We start from the raw sequence: 18,090 nt of genomic DNA, 5'->3' as shown, positions 1-18,090 counted from the left end.
TGCACCCTGGATACAAGATTTCAGTGTATTTTCTACAATTATACCTAGATCTTTTTTTTTTTCTTGGGTGCTGACTCTCTAACATATATGCTTTTAACATGTAGTACACAATTCAGCATTAACAGTCTCACCTGTAGCAGAGTATATGTGGTGGCTTGCAGCCAATCACTTAGATGTCTGATTGCAGGCCATATTAAACATTTGCATATTTGGTATCCATAACCCTACATTCTCAAGCTTTCATTCATATTTGTGTACTCTACCATGATTTCTTTCCCCTCCATAAAATCTTTGATGGTGCCAAGTGGAGCCTAGTCAAATCCTTTCTGTTGAGTTCAGAAGGGCCATCCTCATCATATATGACCATTTCCAAACTATTATCGTGTTATACATGAAAATATGCCAAACCAACCTTACAGGGAGAGTCTGCTAATGCCTCAACGGTATTCTCTTCTCTGTTTAAAGTTGCTGCAGAAATGTTTTAAATAGATTCATTAACTCTTCTGGAATTATGATCCTTAGGTACCTTAAAGCATGATGTGCTCAGAGGAGAGGGAATTCTACCTCCCATAAATTCTCTTTATTTACATTAATTTGTAGGATCCCTGATTTCATTAAATTCACCTTCAATCTTGAGATCTGATCAAAACTGTCAAACTCACGTAATGCTTCCACTAAGAATTCACTGGGATTGGTCAACAATTGGTTTCTTGGGATCTCATTTGTACCTCTTAAAATTGCCGATTCACGTGTAACTACTGCAACTGAAGTTCTAAGAACAAGCAATAAAGGGGACTCAGCCCTCTTTCCAGAGCAAAATCTGGAGAAGTCATTCCAGTCACTAGAATCTCTGTTTTGTGTCCCTATAGAGATCTCTTAGAACATCCACAAAGAACCCTCAAAATCCATTTACCAGTAAGATCTCAAATACCTCCTGGTGACCCGAATCAACACTTTCTCTGTATCACAACTTATTGACAAAATAGCAAACTCCATTTGCTGTCATCTTGTAATAGCTGCTAGAATTTTCTGCACACTATATACTGATTATTTACCTTTGACAAAGCCCATTTGATCTTCTGACACTGAGTCAACCTGTCTGTTAATAGCTTAGCCATAATTTTCACATCCATAATCAGCAAAGATATTGGTCTATACAAATTTATTTACAATAGATCTTCCTTCAATTTTGGGATTACTGTGATAAAAGTGCAGAGTTGGCCTCTCAAGGAAAGCATCCTTGCCTTCTCATATAGGAAAAGTACACCTGTACAGGGCTACATAATCCAACCATAACATCTTATACAATTCTCTTGTAAGTCTTAATGTAACTTGGTGGTTTTGATCACCCTTTGAATCTTTTCCTGCTGTAATAGGTATATTTAACAACTCCTGATCTCCTTCTGATAACTTGGGGAGATTTAGGTGCTCATTTTCAAAGCAGATACTAACCTATGTTACTTTGTAAGTCTATGTGCTTGAAAATGAGCCTCTTATTCTTGCCAGAAAATCTGCTAGCACCTCTGTGTCTATACTTACCAATATTACTGTGGTACGTGATATACAGTTTATTAATATTTGATATACTGCCTGATCTACAAAATGTCTAGAGAAATCCAAGTGAAAGCAAAGAAGAAAATGCAAACCAAATTTAGGAAGCAGTACCCAGGGTTTTCCACTTCAATTAATAGTCTTCATGATGAGACAGCCATAGGAGCACCTACAGTTTTCTTGATTTTAATGAAAGCAACTAGCTTAGATGGATTAAAGAACACAAATGTTACAGACTGAAGCTTAAGTAAGCTTTTTCTTGGAAGTTTGAGAGAGAAAAAAAAACCTCCTAATTGGAGCATTTCTAGCTTCAGATAAATAAGTAGCATTGAGTCATGGAAAACTTCAAAATTTCAGACAAATATTTTTTAAGTGTTTTCCTTTGCTAATATTTATTTATTTATTAGGATTTATTTATGGCTTTCTTGAAGGAATTCACTCAAGGCAGTGTACAGCAGGAATAAGTAAACATAGGTCAAACATAGCAGTAGACAATTACAGCAGTAAAAAAATATTGATGGAACCTTAAGAAAATTAAATAAACCTTAAATTGCAGCTCCAAACTGCATTTCCTAAAGACTCCATTTTATTCTTCAGAAAAATATTATCTCTGATTTAAAGTGCAGTTTGTAGCTTGGAGGCTCTGTACTTTGATTGCATGGCCATTCTGATGACTTGATCTGAGAAATTGGTAATAATGAACAGCCTATCTTTAAATCATTCTCTTGATCTTGAACTGACAGAGGCTGAGTATGGGGAGACAAGGCCTTTCCCAAGTCAGAAATGGTCTTCCATATTGCATCCGAAGTGAAATCTTTTGGCATATCAGAGAAAACTCAAATCCAGCTTTTCACTGAGGATTATTAGCTGATTCTGTAGGAGGACAAAGGCTGATTTGTTTTTTTATCTGTCTCTGTACTCAGTGATGTTTTATACCTCAGAGAAGGGACATCCCTTGATTGGTACCAACCCATGTTGAAGGTAGAGCCATCATCTGAGCCTCTTGATGTGCCGAGATGGAGCCTCAGAGTTCCTCAGGAAGTCACTTGTAAGACACCAAATAGAGGATTCCATGATGTGAATGCTTTTGTGAATCCCTGTGGCACCAAGTTGTAGCGGAAGTTGAGCCATGATTTGGTAGCCTCGGGGAATCTCTAGTGCGGCGCTGAGGAGAGTTGGAGGCAGAGCCTTGATGTGAATGGCTGTAGGTGTGTTTGGTCTCATTGTGTCAAGTGTCCAGAGGTGGGGACTTAGACACTGAGGTTGGAGCCATTAGCTTTGGTTGCTCAGTTTGAACTGGAGGCAATGTCGATGCTGAGTGGGTAGGATTAACACGCTTCTACAGTTGCCTATGCGAAGTAGAGCAGATGACAGTTTCAAATGGGCAGTTGGGTGTCAACTCTGTGTGAGCTTTTGATTTTCTTGATTTGGCTCTTGGTGAGTCATGGTTGCGATTGATGCCGTTTTAGTGCAACAGATTTTTTTGTACGGGATTTGTTTTACCCTGGTCATGATGAGTTGAGGTTGTCTGTTTCAAAAGCTTAGCTCAATTTTTGCCCTCTGGGTAATCTTTTAATTTATCTCTATTTTTGTGCCCTTGGGGACATTTGGGCATGTTTGAAACAACTCTTCACATCGTGGTAAGGTGCCAGACAGTGTAAACACACATCATTGGTAGCTATAAGTGACATCTTATTTTTACAACCAAGGTATCTCTTAAATCCAAGCCTTTTTTTCCCATATTGTAAAGAAGTTCTGCTAAGTCAAACTGAATTTTGACATAAGCAGAAAACAGCAAAGTAGGCACAAGGGACTGATATGACTGCCCTTTTTGTGGTTAGAAAGTTAAATGACATTAGTCTCAAGAGAGCACTTAGGTGTGAACTGTGGATTACTCTGAGAAGCTTTTTCCAGAGGTTACTGAGTTCTGGGGCAAGGGACTGCTTGATTCTGTCTGGTGGCGATATAACCCACATTTGTGGCTGTTGCGATCCTGCTTGTCCATGGAAAAATTCAGCATCATAAGCAAGGGTGAGTCTCAATGATCCACAACAGAGACTAACAGTCTTTGTGCTGTGGCCTTGCCAAAAGCTACTTTGAAAAAAAAATCCAAGACTGAGATGTCATCCAAAAAATCCACATTGACTCAAAACACAACTTCAATCAATTTTTATTGAATAAAAGTAGATTAAAAAAGGATTCTCCGAGGACAAGCAGGCTGCTTGTTCTCACTGATGGTTGACGTCCACGGCAGCCCCTCCAATCGGAACACTTTCTAGCAAAGTCCTTTGCTAGTCCTCGCGCGCCGATGCGCACCGCGCATGCGCGGCCGTCTTCCCGCCCGAACCGGCTCGTGCCGGCCAGTCTTCTTTTGTCCGCGCTCGGTACGGTCGTGTTTCGCCGTTCGCGCCCCAAAGTTGACCTCGCGCGTCGTTTATCGACTTCGTTCTTTAAAAAAAAAAAAAAAAAAGGTGTCGGAAGGAGACCTTTTGGTTTTCTCCCTTCCTGTACTTCTAGTTTTGCCCCGGTAAGTTTTCTTTCACCATCGGGGTAGGCCCTATTTAGGCCTCGGTCGAAGTTTTTCTTCCCCCTATTTTTGCGGTGCCATTTTCGCCATTTCGAGTTTTGATCTCGCCGGTGCGATTTTTCCGCCCATGACATCGAAGTCTTCCAGCGGCTTCAAGAAGTGCACCCAGTGCGCCTGGGTAATCTCGCTCACTGACAGGCACGCGTCGTGTCTTCAGTGTCTGGGGGCTGGGCACCGCCCTCAGGCCTGTAGTCTGTGTTCTCTTTTGCAAAAGCGGACTCAGGTAGCGAGGTTAGCCCAGTGGAACGTTTTGTTCTCGGGCTCTTCGTCGGCATCGGCACCGGGAGTATCGACTGCTTCGACGTCGTCGGCGCCCGGACCTTCATCCTCGCCCCCGATTGCATCGAGTGCATCGAGGCATCGGCCCTCTGCATCGGGGTGACATCAGAGGGCTGCGTCGGTGGTATCAAGACCTCCTCGTCTGCTGATGTCGTCGGACGGTGGTGCTTCGTCTGGAGTGCAGGTGAGGGCTGTCCATTTCCCTGCTGGTGGCGGTGAGCCTTCGGGTGGGTCTCCCCCTACCCTGAGGGCTTCTGCGGTACAGCCCCCCCCGAGACCGACCCTCTTCGGCCTCGGCCCCGAGGAAGAGACGGCTGGATTCTATGTCCTCCTCATCGGTGCCGGGAAGCTCCGGTGACGTGCTTCGGTCCAAAAAATCGAAGAAGCATCGTCACCGGTCCCCTTCCTGTGTCGGCACCGAGAGCTCTGTGTCGCCGAGGGAGTCGGCACCCAGTAAGCATCGGCACCGAGAGGACCGCTCGCCCTCTGTTCAAGAGGTGTCGATGCGCTCCCCCTTGGACAGCCCGGAACAGCCTCCACGCCCGGAACAGGTTCTGACATCGACTCCTGCATCGGCTTCCATGTCTTTTTCTACAGCCGCTCTGCACGAGAGCCTCCGGGCCGTTCTCCCAGAGATTCTGGGAGAGCTGTAGCGCCCTACCCCTCCGGTACCGGGGGTGTTTGCGCCACCGGTACCGTCGAGCGAGGCGCCGGCTGGCCCATTGTCCGGGGTGAGGTCTCCGACATGTACCGAGTGCGGTAGCCTCCCAGGAAGGCTCCCCGACTACGTCGGCAGAGGGAGCTTCGCCGGTGCGGGCGAGGGAGTCTACCTCTCGACGCTCCCACCGTGGCCGTGGTTCCACGGAGTCGAGCCGGGCACGGTTGCAGACACAGGTCCGTGAACTTGTGTCTGACACCGATGGTGAGGCCTCGTGGGAAGAAGAAGAAGAAGACATCAGATATTTCTCTGACGAGGAGTCTGAGGGTCTTCCTTCTGATCCCACTCCCTCTCCTGAAAGACAGCTTTCTCCTCCTGAGAGTCTGTCTTTCACTTCCTTTGTCCGGGAGATGTCTACGGCCATCCCCTTCCCGGTGGTTGTGGAGGACGAGCCCAGGGCTGAAATGTTTGAGCTCCTGGACTATCCTTCTCCACCTAAGGAAGCGTCCACAGTACCCATGCATCATGTCCTAAAAAAGACATTGCTGGCGAACTGGACCAAGCCTCTAAGTAATCTCCACATTCCCAAGAAGATCAAGTCCCAGTACCGGATCCATGGGGACCCAGAGCTGATGCGCACTCAGTTACCTCATGACTCTGGAGTTGTGGATTTGGCCCTAAAGAAGGCCAAGAGTTCTAGGGAGCATGCTTCGGCGCCCCCGGGCAAGGCCTCTAGAACCTTGGACTCCTTTGGGAGGAAGGCCTACCATTCTTCTATGCTCGTGGCCAAGATTCAGTCCTACCAGCTCTACACGAGCATACACATGCGGAACAATGTGCGGCAGTTGGCGGGCTTGGTGGACAAGCTCCCCCCTGAGCAAGCCAAGCCATTTCAGGAGGTGGTCAGGCAGCTGAAGGCGTGCAGAAAATTCCTGGCCAGAGGGGTGTATGACACCTTTGATGTTGCGTCCAGGGCCGCTGCTCAAGGTGTGGTGATGCGCAGACTCTCATGGCTGCGTGACTCCGACCTGGAGAATAGAATCCAGCAGTGGATTGCGGACTCGCCTTGCCGTGCGGATAATATTTTTGGAGAAAAAGTCGAGCAGGTGGTAGAGCAGCTCCACCAGCGGGACACCGCATTCGACAAGTTCTCCCGCCGGCAGCCTTCAGCCTCTACCTCTACAGGTAGAAGATTTTTTGGGGGAAGGAAGACTGTTCCCTACTCTTCTGGCAAGCGTAGGTACAATCCTCCTTCTCGACAGCCTGCGGCCCAGGCTAAACCCCAGCGCGCTCGCTCTCGTCAGCAGCGTGCGCCTCAGCAAGGCCCCTCGGCTCCCCAGCAAAAGCAAGGGACGAGCTTTTGACTGGCTCCAGCAGAGCATAGCCGACATACAAGTGTCAGTGCCGGGCGACCTGCCAGTCGGAGGGAGGTTGAAAGCTTTTCACCTAAGGTGGCCTCTCATAACCTCCGATCAATGGGTTCTCCAAATAGTCCGGCAGGGATACACCCTCAATTTGACCTCAAAACCTCCAAATTGTCCACCGGGAGCTCAGACTTACAGCTTCCAACACAAGCAGGTACTTGCAGAGGAACTCTCCGTCCTTCTCAGCGCCAATGCGGTCGAGCCCGTGCCATCCGGGCAAGAAGGGCTGGGATTCTATTCCAGGTACTTCCTTGTGGAAAAGAAAACGGGGGATGCGTCCCATCCTAGACCTAAGGGCCCTGAACAAATATCTGGTCAAAGAAAAGTTCAGGATGCTTTCCCTGGGCACCCTTCTTCACATGATTCAGGAAAACGATTGGCTATGCTCTCTGGACGTGAAGGACGCCTACACTCACATCCCGATACTGCCAGCTCACAGACAGTATCTGCGATTTCAGCTGGGCACACGTCACTTCCAGTACTGTGTGCTACCCTTTGGGCTCGCCTCTGCGCCCAGAGTGTTCACGAAGTGCTTGGCTGTAGTAGCAGCGGCACTTCGCAGACTGGGAGTACACGTGTTCCCATATCTCGACGATTGGCTGGTGAAGAACACATCCGAGGCGGGAGCCCTGCAGTCCATGCAGATGACTATTCGCCTCCTGGAGCTACTGGGGTTTGTGATAAATTATCCAAAGTCTCATCTTCTCCCAGTGCAGAAACTCGAATTCATAGGAGCTCTGCTGGATTCTCGGACGGCTCGCGCCTATCTCCCAGAATCGAGAGCCAACAACTTGTTGTCCCTCGTCTCGCGGGTGCGAGCGTCCCAGCAGATCACAGCTCGGCAGATGTTGAGATTGCTGGGCCACATGGCCTCCACAGTTCATGTGACTCCCATGGCCCGCCTTCACATGAGATCTGCTCAATGGACCCTAGCTTCCCAGTGGTTTCAGGCTGCTGGGGATCTAGAAGACGTGATCCACCTGTCCACGAGTTTTCTCAAATCCCTGTATTGGTGGACGATTTGGTCCAATTTGACTCTGGGACGTCCTTTCCAAATTCCTCAGCCACAAAAAGTGCTGACCACGGATGCGTCTCTCCTGGGGTGGGGAGCTCATGTCGATGGGCTTCACACCCAAGGAAGCTGGTCCCTCCAGGAACGCGATCTACAGATCAATCTCCTGGAGTTAAGAGCGGTCTGGAACGCTCTGAAGGCTTTCAGAGATCGGCTGTCCCACCAAATTATTCAAATTCAGACAGACAACCAGGTTGCCATGTATTACATCAACAAGCAGGGGGGCACCGGATCTCGCCCCCTGTGTCAGGAAGCCGTCAGCATGTGGCTCTGGGCTCGCCGTCACGGCATGGTGCTCCAAGCCACATATCTGGCAGGCATAAACAACAGTCTGGCCGACAGGTTGAGCAGGATTATGCAACCTCACGAGTGGTCGCTCAATTCCCGTGTAGTGCGACAGATCTTCCAGGTGTGGGGCACCCCCTTGGTAGATCTCTTTGCATCTCGAGCCAACCACAAAGTCCCTCAGTTCTGTTCCAGGCTTCAGGCCCACGGCAGACTGACATCGGATGCCTTCCTCCTGGACTGGGGGGAGGGTCTGCTGTATGCTTATCCTCCCATACCTCTGGTGGGGAAGACTTTGTTGAAACTCAAGCAAGACCGAGGCACCATGATTCTGATTGCTCCTTTTTGGCCGCGTCAGATCTGGTTCCCTCTTCTTCTGGAGTTGTCCTCCGAAGAACCGTGGAGATTGGAGTGTTTTCCGACCCTCATCACACAGGACGAAGGGGCGCTTCTGCATCCCAACCTCCGGTCCCTGGCTCTCACGGCCTGGATGTTGAGAGCGTAGACTTTGCCTCTTTGGGTCTGCCAGAGGGTGTCTCCCGCATCTTGCTTGCTTCCAGGAAAGATTCCACTAAGAGGAGTTACTTCTTTCTGTGGAGGAGGCTTGCCGTCTGGTGTGACAGCAAGGCCCTAGATCCTCGCTCTTGTCCTACACAGACCCTGCTTGAATACCTTCTGCACTTGTCTGAGTCTGGTCTCAAGACCAACTCTGTAAGGGTTCACCTTAGTGCAATCAGTGCATACCATTACCGTGTGGAAGGTAAGCCGATCTCAGGACAGCCTTTAGTTGTTCGCTTCATGAGAGGTTTGCTTTTGTCAAAGCCCCCTGTCAAGCCTCCTACAGTGTCATGGGATCTCAATGTCGTTCTCACCCAGCTGATGAAACCTCCTTTTGAGCCACTGAATTCCTGCCATCTGAAGTACTTGACCTGGAAGGTCATTTTCTTGGTGGCAGTTACTTCAGCTCGTAGAGTCAGTGAGCTTCAGGCCCTGGTAGCCCAGGCCCCTTACACCAAATTTCATCATAACAGAGTAGTCCTCTGCACTCACCCTAAGTTCTTGCCAAAGGTTGTGTCGGAGTTCCATCTGAACCAGTCAATTGTCTTGCCAACATTCTTTCCCCGTCCTCATTCCTGTCCTGCTGAACGTCAGCTGCACACATTGGACTGCAAGAGAGCATTGGCCTTCTATCTGGAGCGGACACAGCCCAACAGACAGTCCGCCCAATTATTTGTTTCTTTTGATCCCAACAGGAGGGGAGTGGCTGTAGGAAAACGCACGATATCCAATTGGCTAGCAGATTGCATTTCCTTCACTTAAGCCCAGGCTGGGCTGGCTCTTGAGGGTCATGTCACGGCTCATAATGTTAGAGCCATGGCAGCGTCGGTAGCCCATTTGAAGTCAGCCACTATTGAAGAGATTTGCAAAGCTGTGACGTGGTCATCTGTCCACACATTCACATCTCATTACTGCCTGCAGCAGGATACCCGACGCGACAGTCGGTTCGGGCAGTCAGTGCTTCAGAATCTGTTCGGGGTTTAGAATCCAACTCCACCCCCCTAGGCCCACGTTTGTTCTGTTCCAGGCTACACTCTCAGTTAGTTGGTAAATTTTTTAGGTCAATCTCAGTTATGTCCTCGCCGTTGCGAGGCCCAATTTACCATGGTTGTTGTTTTGAGTGAGCCTGGGGGCTAGGGATACCCCATCAGTGAGAACAAGCAGCCTGCTTGTCCTCGGACAAAGCGAATGCTACATACCTGTAGAAGGTATTCTCCGAGGACAGCAGGCTGATTGTTCTCACAAACCCGCCTGCCTCCCCTTTGGAGTTGTGTCTTCCCTTCTCTTTGTCTTGCTACATATGAGACTGGCCGGCACGAGCCGGTTCGGGCGGGAAGACGGCCGCGCATGCGCATCGGCGCGCGAGGACTAGCAAAGGACTTTGCTAGAAAGTGTTCCGATTGGAGGGGCTGCCGTGGACGTCACCCATCAGTGAGAACAATCAGCCTGCTGTCCTCGGAGAATACCTTCTACAGGTATGTAGCATTCGCTATAAGCACTTGCTGGATCTGAAACATACACAGTAAGGGAAAATGCCACTACTGAAGGATGCAATTACCAACCTAGTGACAGAGAATGATGACATCTTCACAACTGATTGTCTCATAAGGGCAAGGGTCCAAAACAAAGTCCTTAATGCAGTGGTTCCCAAACCTGGTCCTGGAAGCATCCCAGCCAGTCAGGCTTTTAGAATATCCACAATGAATATTCATGAGATAAACTTGCATAAGGTGGAGGCAGTGCATGCAAATATAGGGTTACCGTATTTGCTGAGACAAAAAAATAAAATGGTTGGTTCCTTTGCTAAGTTAATATTTAATCATAGCAAATGAGTAAATGGCTTTTAGTTAATGAACACACATCAAACAGTGACTGACGTATGTACAGCAGTAGACAATCCACTTTTCAAAAACTGCCGGATTTCAGTTTGATTGTGCCTGAACCCAAGTGTATTTATCAGAAGAGTGGATATCCCTCAACAACTTTGGCTGGCTTTTGAGATACATGTGGAAGTCTTTGCTTAACATATGCTCAAAGTTGTGCTGCACAAACAAAATGCCTTTGATAGATTCAACCAGCAGGGAAACAGAGATGAGATCAGCAATGCCTTTTTCTCTTTAGCAGCCCCATGTGTCCAGACTGACTCATGGACCAGAGATGGTTTATCTCATTATGTGGGTAGGTATGTTGGTCATAGCCACGTAAAAGAAAAAGAGGATATTTTCCTAAAAATTAAAAAACCTGGAGGACATATCGGAACCTGACTGGCTTGGGTGCCTCCAGGACCAGGTTTAGGAACCACTGCCTTAATGTTAATGTATGATCCACATTATGAAAGGCATTCTGTTGCTGGTGTACCTTCACAAGAGGAGCTTAATATATGGACCTACAGTTTTCATTTGATTTCCCCCTAACTGTGAAACTTTCTTTTTTAAAAAAAAGAGCTAAGCATATCTTCGTTGAGTCATCCATTTTAGTCTGAGAATCAGAAAATTCTCAGAGCATTTTCTTAACTGTACCGAACAATTTGAATTGACTCTGATTCCTGGGCCTAATGTACATTTTTTTGTGTGTTCCTTAGGATGTTAATATAACAGTGCAGTAATTGAAAACAAGACTCTCTCGTCAGCATTAACCTGACTTGTCCTCCATGCCTACTCGAGTTTTTCTAGTGGTACACAACAACCAGCATAAAATATTTTATACTTTTTTGGGATCTTACCAGTTATTTGTGACCTGGATTGGCCACTGTTGGAAACAGGATGCTGGGCTTGATGGACCTTTGGTCTGTCCTAGTATGACAATACTTAACCATCTCCTTTCTAAACCAGGGAGCAGTTTATAGTTTGTTAAAACTTGCTGTACCGCCCAAGCTGACTTGCAGAACTGGGCAGTTCATAGACTAAAAAAAAAAAAAATACATAAATAGCAAAACAGAAAGGAGTTACAATATTCTGATAGGAAAAGGATAGATCAGTCATGGCAGATCATTCATTTAAAATGTAGGAGAGACAAAAATAGTCAGGTATGGGGTGAGACAAAAGAGGAGAGAGGAAGGCAGGAAAGGAAAAAAGGGCGGGGGATGGTGAAATTGACACAATACTCCACCTTCTTAGCAACCCTCATATGTCATTTTGTTCTATGGAGCAACCAGGTCTTGCACACTCTAATAGAATTTCAAGTATTGATTTAAATATTAATGAGTTCAGTTTCCTCACTGATACTAGTTCATAGACAGACATGACCTCTCCATAAGGCATTACTTTAATTCTTCATAAAGAATGCATCAACCCCAATTCATAGCCACAGATTTGCCGACCCCCCCCTTCTTTCCTCTCTACTTTCATTGCACATTTCTTCTCTTGAGTATTCTTTGGATAGTGTTAGTGGTCATAGTTCATAAGCAACAGAAGCAGCTAGTAAAGAGATATCATTGGGCAAACTAAATTAGCTCCATAAATTCTGGAGGAAGCCATGACAACTTGAATTTAGATACTGTTCTGGTCTCTACCACCTCCAGTGGTAGTCTGTCGAATGTATCCACTGCCCTTTCTGTAAAGAAATAGTTCCTTAGATTGTTCCTGAATCCACTCTTTTTTTACCTTCATCCTATGATCCTTGTTTCAGTGCTTCCTTTCCATCAAAATAGGCTTGCCTTCTGTACATTTATATATTGGAGTTATTTAAATGTTTCATATGTGCAGAGTATATATATATATTTATAGCTTTAAATCAGTCTCGTATGCTTTATGATGAAGACTGTTGACCAAATCAGACCTTTAAATAACTTGACGAATAACTTGTTCAGTGCATTGATTTTCTATGCGGAAAAACAAACGTGTTTCTAGGTATTGCTATTTAACAAATATTTCATGCTTCAGAGTTTAGTATTCCTAACAATTATGGAGCAATTAACTAGCTACTGTGAAATGTTTTATCTGTAAAAAAAAAAAAAAAAAAAACTTTTAAAATGTTAGGACTTAGGTTGTTTTTTCTTTTTTGCAATTTATTGTTGTACTAAAAACTTCTCGGCTCTCTGTTCTTTTTACAGTTTGCACATATAGTTTTGACAAGACCAAGCAGTGCATTGGCACTATGACAATTGAGGTCGACTTCCTGCAGAAGAAGAATATGGACTCCAATCCGTATGACACAGACAAGATGGCAGGAGAATTTATTCAACAGTTTAACAACCAAGCCTTCTCAGTGGGCCAGCAGGTGAGGTAAAAAAAAAAAAAAAAAGCGGCAGCATCACACAGACATAACAGAAGTTATTAATAAGATATAATATTGTAACTGGAAGTTTAGAGCTGGGTAAATAACTAAGGTTCAAATCATAACAGAGTTAAGAGCCAGACGAAATAAGTGCCAGTGCACAATTTTACAGAACATGGTTGAAAAGCTCAATGAGACCTCGGAATATATAAAAAAGAAAAAACACAATTTTTAAACTAGAGGATGGGGGAAAGTCAACAGTTGCATAGAGCATGTGGTTTGGCATGATGTATCTTTGAAGAATACTAACAGAGCAGGGAAGGTAAATCATCTCAATAGAAACAGTGCAATAAAGCCAAAGTAGTCCAGCTGCCTTCAAGTACAGAGCAATCAGTTGAAAGATCCCAACCAGTGTGTTACTATAAACAAACATTTTGAAATGTCTGTATGCAAATGCTGGCAGTCAAAAAAAAAAAAAAAAAAGATAGAAGAGAAGAGTAGCCATACTGGGTCAGACCAATGGTCCATCTAGCCCAGTATCCTGTTTTCCAAACAGTGGCAAAGCTGGGTCACAAGTACCCGGCAGAAACCCAAATCGTGGCAACACTCCATACTACAAATCCCAGGGCAAGCAGTTGAATGTATAGCACTGAAAGTATAGATATATATAGTTAGCATTTCAAAGACCTGGTGGAAGGAGGGTAACCAATGGGGCATATGATTACAATGCTAGGAAGGGTCAAATTGATAGAGGGGTGATTCTATATGTTAAAGGGCATTGAGTCAAACAGGATACAAGTTATGCAGGAAGCAAAATAAACTGTAGGATCTTTGGAGTCGATATTTGATGTTCAATGGAGTTTATGTGGGTAGGAGAGGCTCCTTTACACTTAAAACCTACTCAGTGGGCCCTCTCCAGATATCCAGCAGCACTTAACTGCGTAATGTCACTGAAAATCCTCTCTGACTGCCATGGCAATGTGCAGTTAGTGCTGGTGCAGTCTGTGAACAGAGTCAGGGAAGATTCACCAGTTGTACGGGCACTGGCAATATTCAATGCTGGTGCTTGTGTAACTGAACAAGCAGAGAACCCTGCAAAGAAACATTCAAAACCTACATAGCAAACTTAACAAACCATAAGAGTCCTAATCTACCTATGAAATGACAGTGCTATAAATATTATACTGTGCCCTAGAGCACCAATATACCTACTACTGGGAAACTAGACCAAACTGAACTGTTACAAATTCCTAAACAGACACCACCTGATAGCAGAATCCTTCACCTCAGTTTCACTTGCAGAACACAGATAGATCCACACCATAGGGGACATTACATTTGCATTTATATTCTGCAGTTACCAAAAGGTTCAATGCAGATAACTGTAAAAAAAAACAAACAGTCAATCAGACTGGGAAATTACATACAAAAACGTCCAGCACATTAGACTATTATAAAATACAATAGAAACCAAATTCAATTTCTCAGAAACCGGGTGAATAAACAAGTTTTAAGATTCTTCCTAAACTTTAAATAGTTAGATTCTAATCAAACTCCATTTGGTAAGGTGTTCCAGATACTGGAAGCTTGATAGGCAATAGACATAGTATATGCTGACTTATATTTCACCCTTAACATTGAGGGAAAGTTAAATTTTAACTGACTCTCTGCGCGAAGTCCCTTTCTTAATGTAGAGAATGATATTAAAGACATTAATGATGAAGGAGCTAACCCATATAGCACATTGTAAACCCACACACATACTTAAACAACGATCTTGCCTCCATAAGAAGCCAATGTAATTGCCTGACAGATCAATCTTACTGCTGTATTTTGGAGTGTCTGTAAATGATGAACCACTAGCCTTGAACAACTAACATACAACAGATTACAGTAGTCAAGGTGACTTAGAACTAGTGCTTGTACTACTAAACCAAATTGATTGAGAGAGATGTTTGAATTCTTCTTAATTAGCTTTCAAAAAAATAAATTGAGGTTAAATTGACCTGCTGCTCAAATGATAACATAGGGTCAAGTAGTACCCCAAGCACTCTCAGACTTGACTCATTCTTGAAGCTAAAATGTTTTAAATAAAAGGTGATTTTATTAAGTAGTGGTGTCGCTGTCGCCAGCCACATCATTTTAGTCTTTTCAACATTTAGCTTCAAGCAAAAATTGTAAGCCCATGCTTCCACCTTATCATACAGTTCTGGATTAACATAATTAGGACTAACTCCTTATTGTCTTGTTGACCACAAAAACTGAAATGGAGAACCCTCCCCCCCACCCCATACCCCCACAAGAAAGCCAGATTCTATAAGCAGAACAATAGTTGTAAAAGAGAAACAAATGCATTTTGTCCTGTTCTGTGCTAAATTAAAAAAACAGGAAAGATGTACATTTCTCAAAGTGGACACATCCCAATCCTTAAAAAGTATTAAATAATATTTTTGTTCCTTACCGTTGTTGTCTGAGCTTTTTATTTATCTGATTGGGTGGTCTCAGTCTCTTTTCCACTTTCTTGATGTCAGTCTTCTCTCAAATTATTTTCCAGGTTTGCCTTTCCATTTTTTCTCTCTTCTCTTCTCTTTTCTTTCGTCTTCTTTTCCTTCTCTACATCAGTCTGCCACTGATCTATTTTCATGTTTTTTTCTTCTCTTTTCTGCATTTATGTCTACCCATTTGATTTTACCCTCTTTCTCTCATCCTCTTTTTAGTCCCTTTCTTTCAGCTCTCATCTCCCTACCAGCTTTTCCCATCTCCTTCGCTTCCCCTTTCCAGTACTCCTATTGCCCTCTTTGTCCCTCTCCTATCCCCTCTTATCTTTCACCCACTCCCTAGTCCTCCATTTCCATCCATGGTGCTCACCCTCTCAACCCTCATTTATACTTCACTTCCTCTCATCCCTTCTACCCCATCTCCTGTTGTTTCTCTTTCACCATCATTTTAACCCCATTTCCACTCTCGTTCAACCTCTTTAGAGACCCATCCCCTTCGTCTTATATTCCTTCCTAATACCCCTATCCTTTTTCACTGCCTTTAATTCAATTTTCTGTCTTCCAGTTAATTCATATTACGTCTCAACCTCCTCTTTGTCTCTCCAACTCTTTTCCCCCACCATCTAATCTCTCTTTTCTCTCTGCTCACTCCGTACCATCCCATCATATCTCTCTCCCACTTCCCTCAGTGGTGCTAGCATCTCTATGCGCTTTTCTCCATCCCTTCATTTGATCTTTTGGTTCTCTCCACTCGACCCACCACATCCAGCATCTCTTCCCAACCCCATCCCACCCCACCTCTGTGATCAGACATCTCTGTTTCTCTCCTCCATGCCTACCCGCGAGTTTGGCAACTATATCTTCCCTGCTCCCCCAGTGTGGTGCACTGCAGCCAGCACCATCTCTATTCCCTTCATTCCCTCCCTCCCCCGGTGGTCTTCCAATCATGTGGCACATTGTTGGCAGGAACAGTCATTCAAGCAGAGTTTCCCTGGCCAGTTCATGAACTGTTCTCTGTGCTGTATCCTGCCTATGCGGGAACAGGAAGTTGCATCAGAGTAGGCAGGACGCAGCATAGAGAGCACCAGTGGCCTGTCTGAATGACTGATACTGCCAGCAATGTACCAAAGGTTGGAAGACTGCTGGGGGGGGGGGAACAAGAGGAGGAGGAAGGGAACAGAGGAGGTCCCGGGCAGTGCCATGGGGGTGGGGGGGGGGGGGAGAGTAAGAGCGAAAGGTACCCAGTATTGGGGGAGGGGGGAAGAGGGTGCCAGGTAAAACTGGTATTGCCTTTGCTGTGAACTCCTACTTTCTCTGTTCCTAGTGGGCTCACAATCTATGGTGTTTTTTGTACCTGGAGCAATGAATGGTCAAGTGACAAGAGTCACAGGGAGCTGCAGTGGGAATTGAACCCAGTTCTCTAGGATTTCAGCTCATAGCACTAACCATTAGACTACTTCTCCACTCCCGCTTGTCCTTGGAGAAAGCAAAGTTACTCACCTGAGGACAGCAGGATATGTATTCTCATATCCCCTCTCATCTCCCCCAGGAGTTGTATTCTTTTAGTTTTGATATTGTACTGCAGGTTCTACGCGCTCACCCTGGGTAGGAAGGCACTTGCGCAGTGCAATGCTGCCAAAGGCTTCATAAAGTAATAGAACGCAGGGTAGTATCCGTATGTTAGAAAACGTGTCCAGACCTGCTACAGTTGAGTAGTTTCGCTTTCGTGATGATTTGTATAAATAATATATTGTTGTAGTGTGCAACAACTGTCAAGGTACCAGTGAGTCTTCTAAGTGAATTTCCAAGTGGACTAGATCCTGGTACATGGTAAAAACGGAAAAAATTTGAAGTAATAATACATCAGCTCAAGCATAATTTTCTGTGTATTGCTCCCTCAATTAAAGTCAATGAAAGGACTAGAAAGAGTTGTAACCTAGTGTTTAGAGCAATAGTCTGAGAACTAGGGAAACCAGGTTCAAAGCCCACTTCTGCTTGTGATCTTAGGCAGGTCACTTAACCTTCTATTATGTTATAGTCTATTATATTATAGACTATTATAAAGAACAAAATTACAGAGAATATTCAAAATCATGGATTAATGAGACAAAGCCAACGTGGATTTAGTGAAGGGAAATCTTGCCTCACCAATCTATGACATTTCTTTGAAGGGGTGAACAAATGTGGATAAAGTTGAGCCAGTCGATATTGTGTATCTGGATTTTCAAAAGGTGTTTGACAAAGTACCTCATGAAAGACTCCAGAGAGTCATGGGATAGGAGGTAGTGTCCTATTGTGGATTAAAAACTGGTTAAAAGATAGAAAAAAGAGAGTAGAGTTAAATGGTCAGTATTTTCAATGGAGAAGGGTAGATAGTGGGGTTCCCCAGGGGTCTCTGCTGGGACCACTGCTTTTTAACATATTTATAAATGATCTAGAGATGGGAGTAACTAGTGAGGTGATTAAATTTGCTGACAACATAAAGTTATTCAAAGTTTTTAAATCGCTAGAGGATTGTGAAAAATTACAAGCGGAACTTACGAGACTGGGAGACTGGGCATCCAAATGGCAGATGAAGTTTAATGTGAGCAAGTGCAAAGTGATGCATGTGGGAAAGAGGAACCCGAACTATAGCTATGTAATGCAAGGTTCCACATTAGGAGTCACTGATTAGGAAAGGGATCTAGGTGTCATTATTGATATGTTGAAACCCTCTGCTCAGTGTACGGCGATGGTGGCTAAGAAAGCAAATAGAATGTTAGGTATTATTAGGAAAGGAATGGAAAACAAAAATGAGGACGTTATAATGCCTTTGTATCGCTCTGTAGTGCAGCCACACCTCGAATATTGTGTGCAGTTCTGGTCACTGCATCTCAAAAAAGATAGTGGAATTAGAAAAAGTACAGAGAAGGATGACAAAAATGATAAAGGGGATGGGACGACTTCCCTAAGAGGAAAGGCTA

The 18,090-nt window shown here is 44.8% G+C and overlaps 1 protein-coding gene across 2 annotated transcripts in view; it reads left to right on the top strand.

The window, feature by feature from the left end:
* The window catches only part of NSF (N-ethylmaleimide sensitive factor, vesicle fusing ATPase), a 263,374-nt gene that overhangs the window by 109,608 nt on the left and 135,676 nt on the right, over positions 1–18,090 (top strand). For both annotated transcript variants that reach the window (XM_030220802.1, XM_030220801.1), the window contains exon 5: positions 12,466–12,632. In XM_030220802.1, coding sequence (XP_030076662.1) covers positions 12,466–12,632 — 167 coding nt within the window. The remainder of the gene's footprint in view (positions 1–12,465; positions 12,633–18,090) is intronic.

Source organism: Microcaecilia unicolor, chromosome 12 (assembly GCF_901765095.1).
Source record: "Microcaecilia unicolor chromosome 12, aMicUni1.1, whole genome shotgun sequence".
NCBI classification, from domain to species: Eukaryota; Metazoa; Chordata; class Amphibia; order Gymnophiona; family Siphonopidae; genus Microcaecilia; species Microcaecilia unicolor.
The sequence above is the reverse complement of the archived record's forward strand: the minus strand, read 5'-3'. Positions and strand labels throughout refer to the sequence as shown.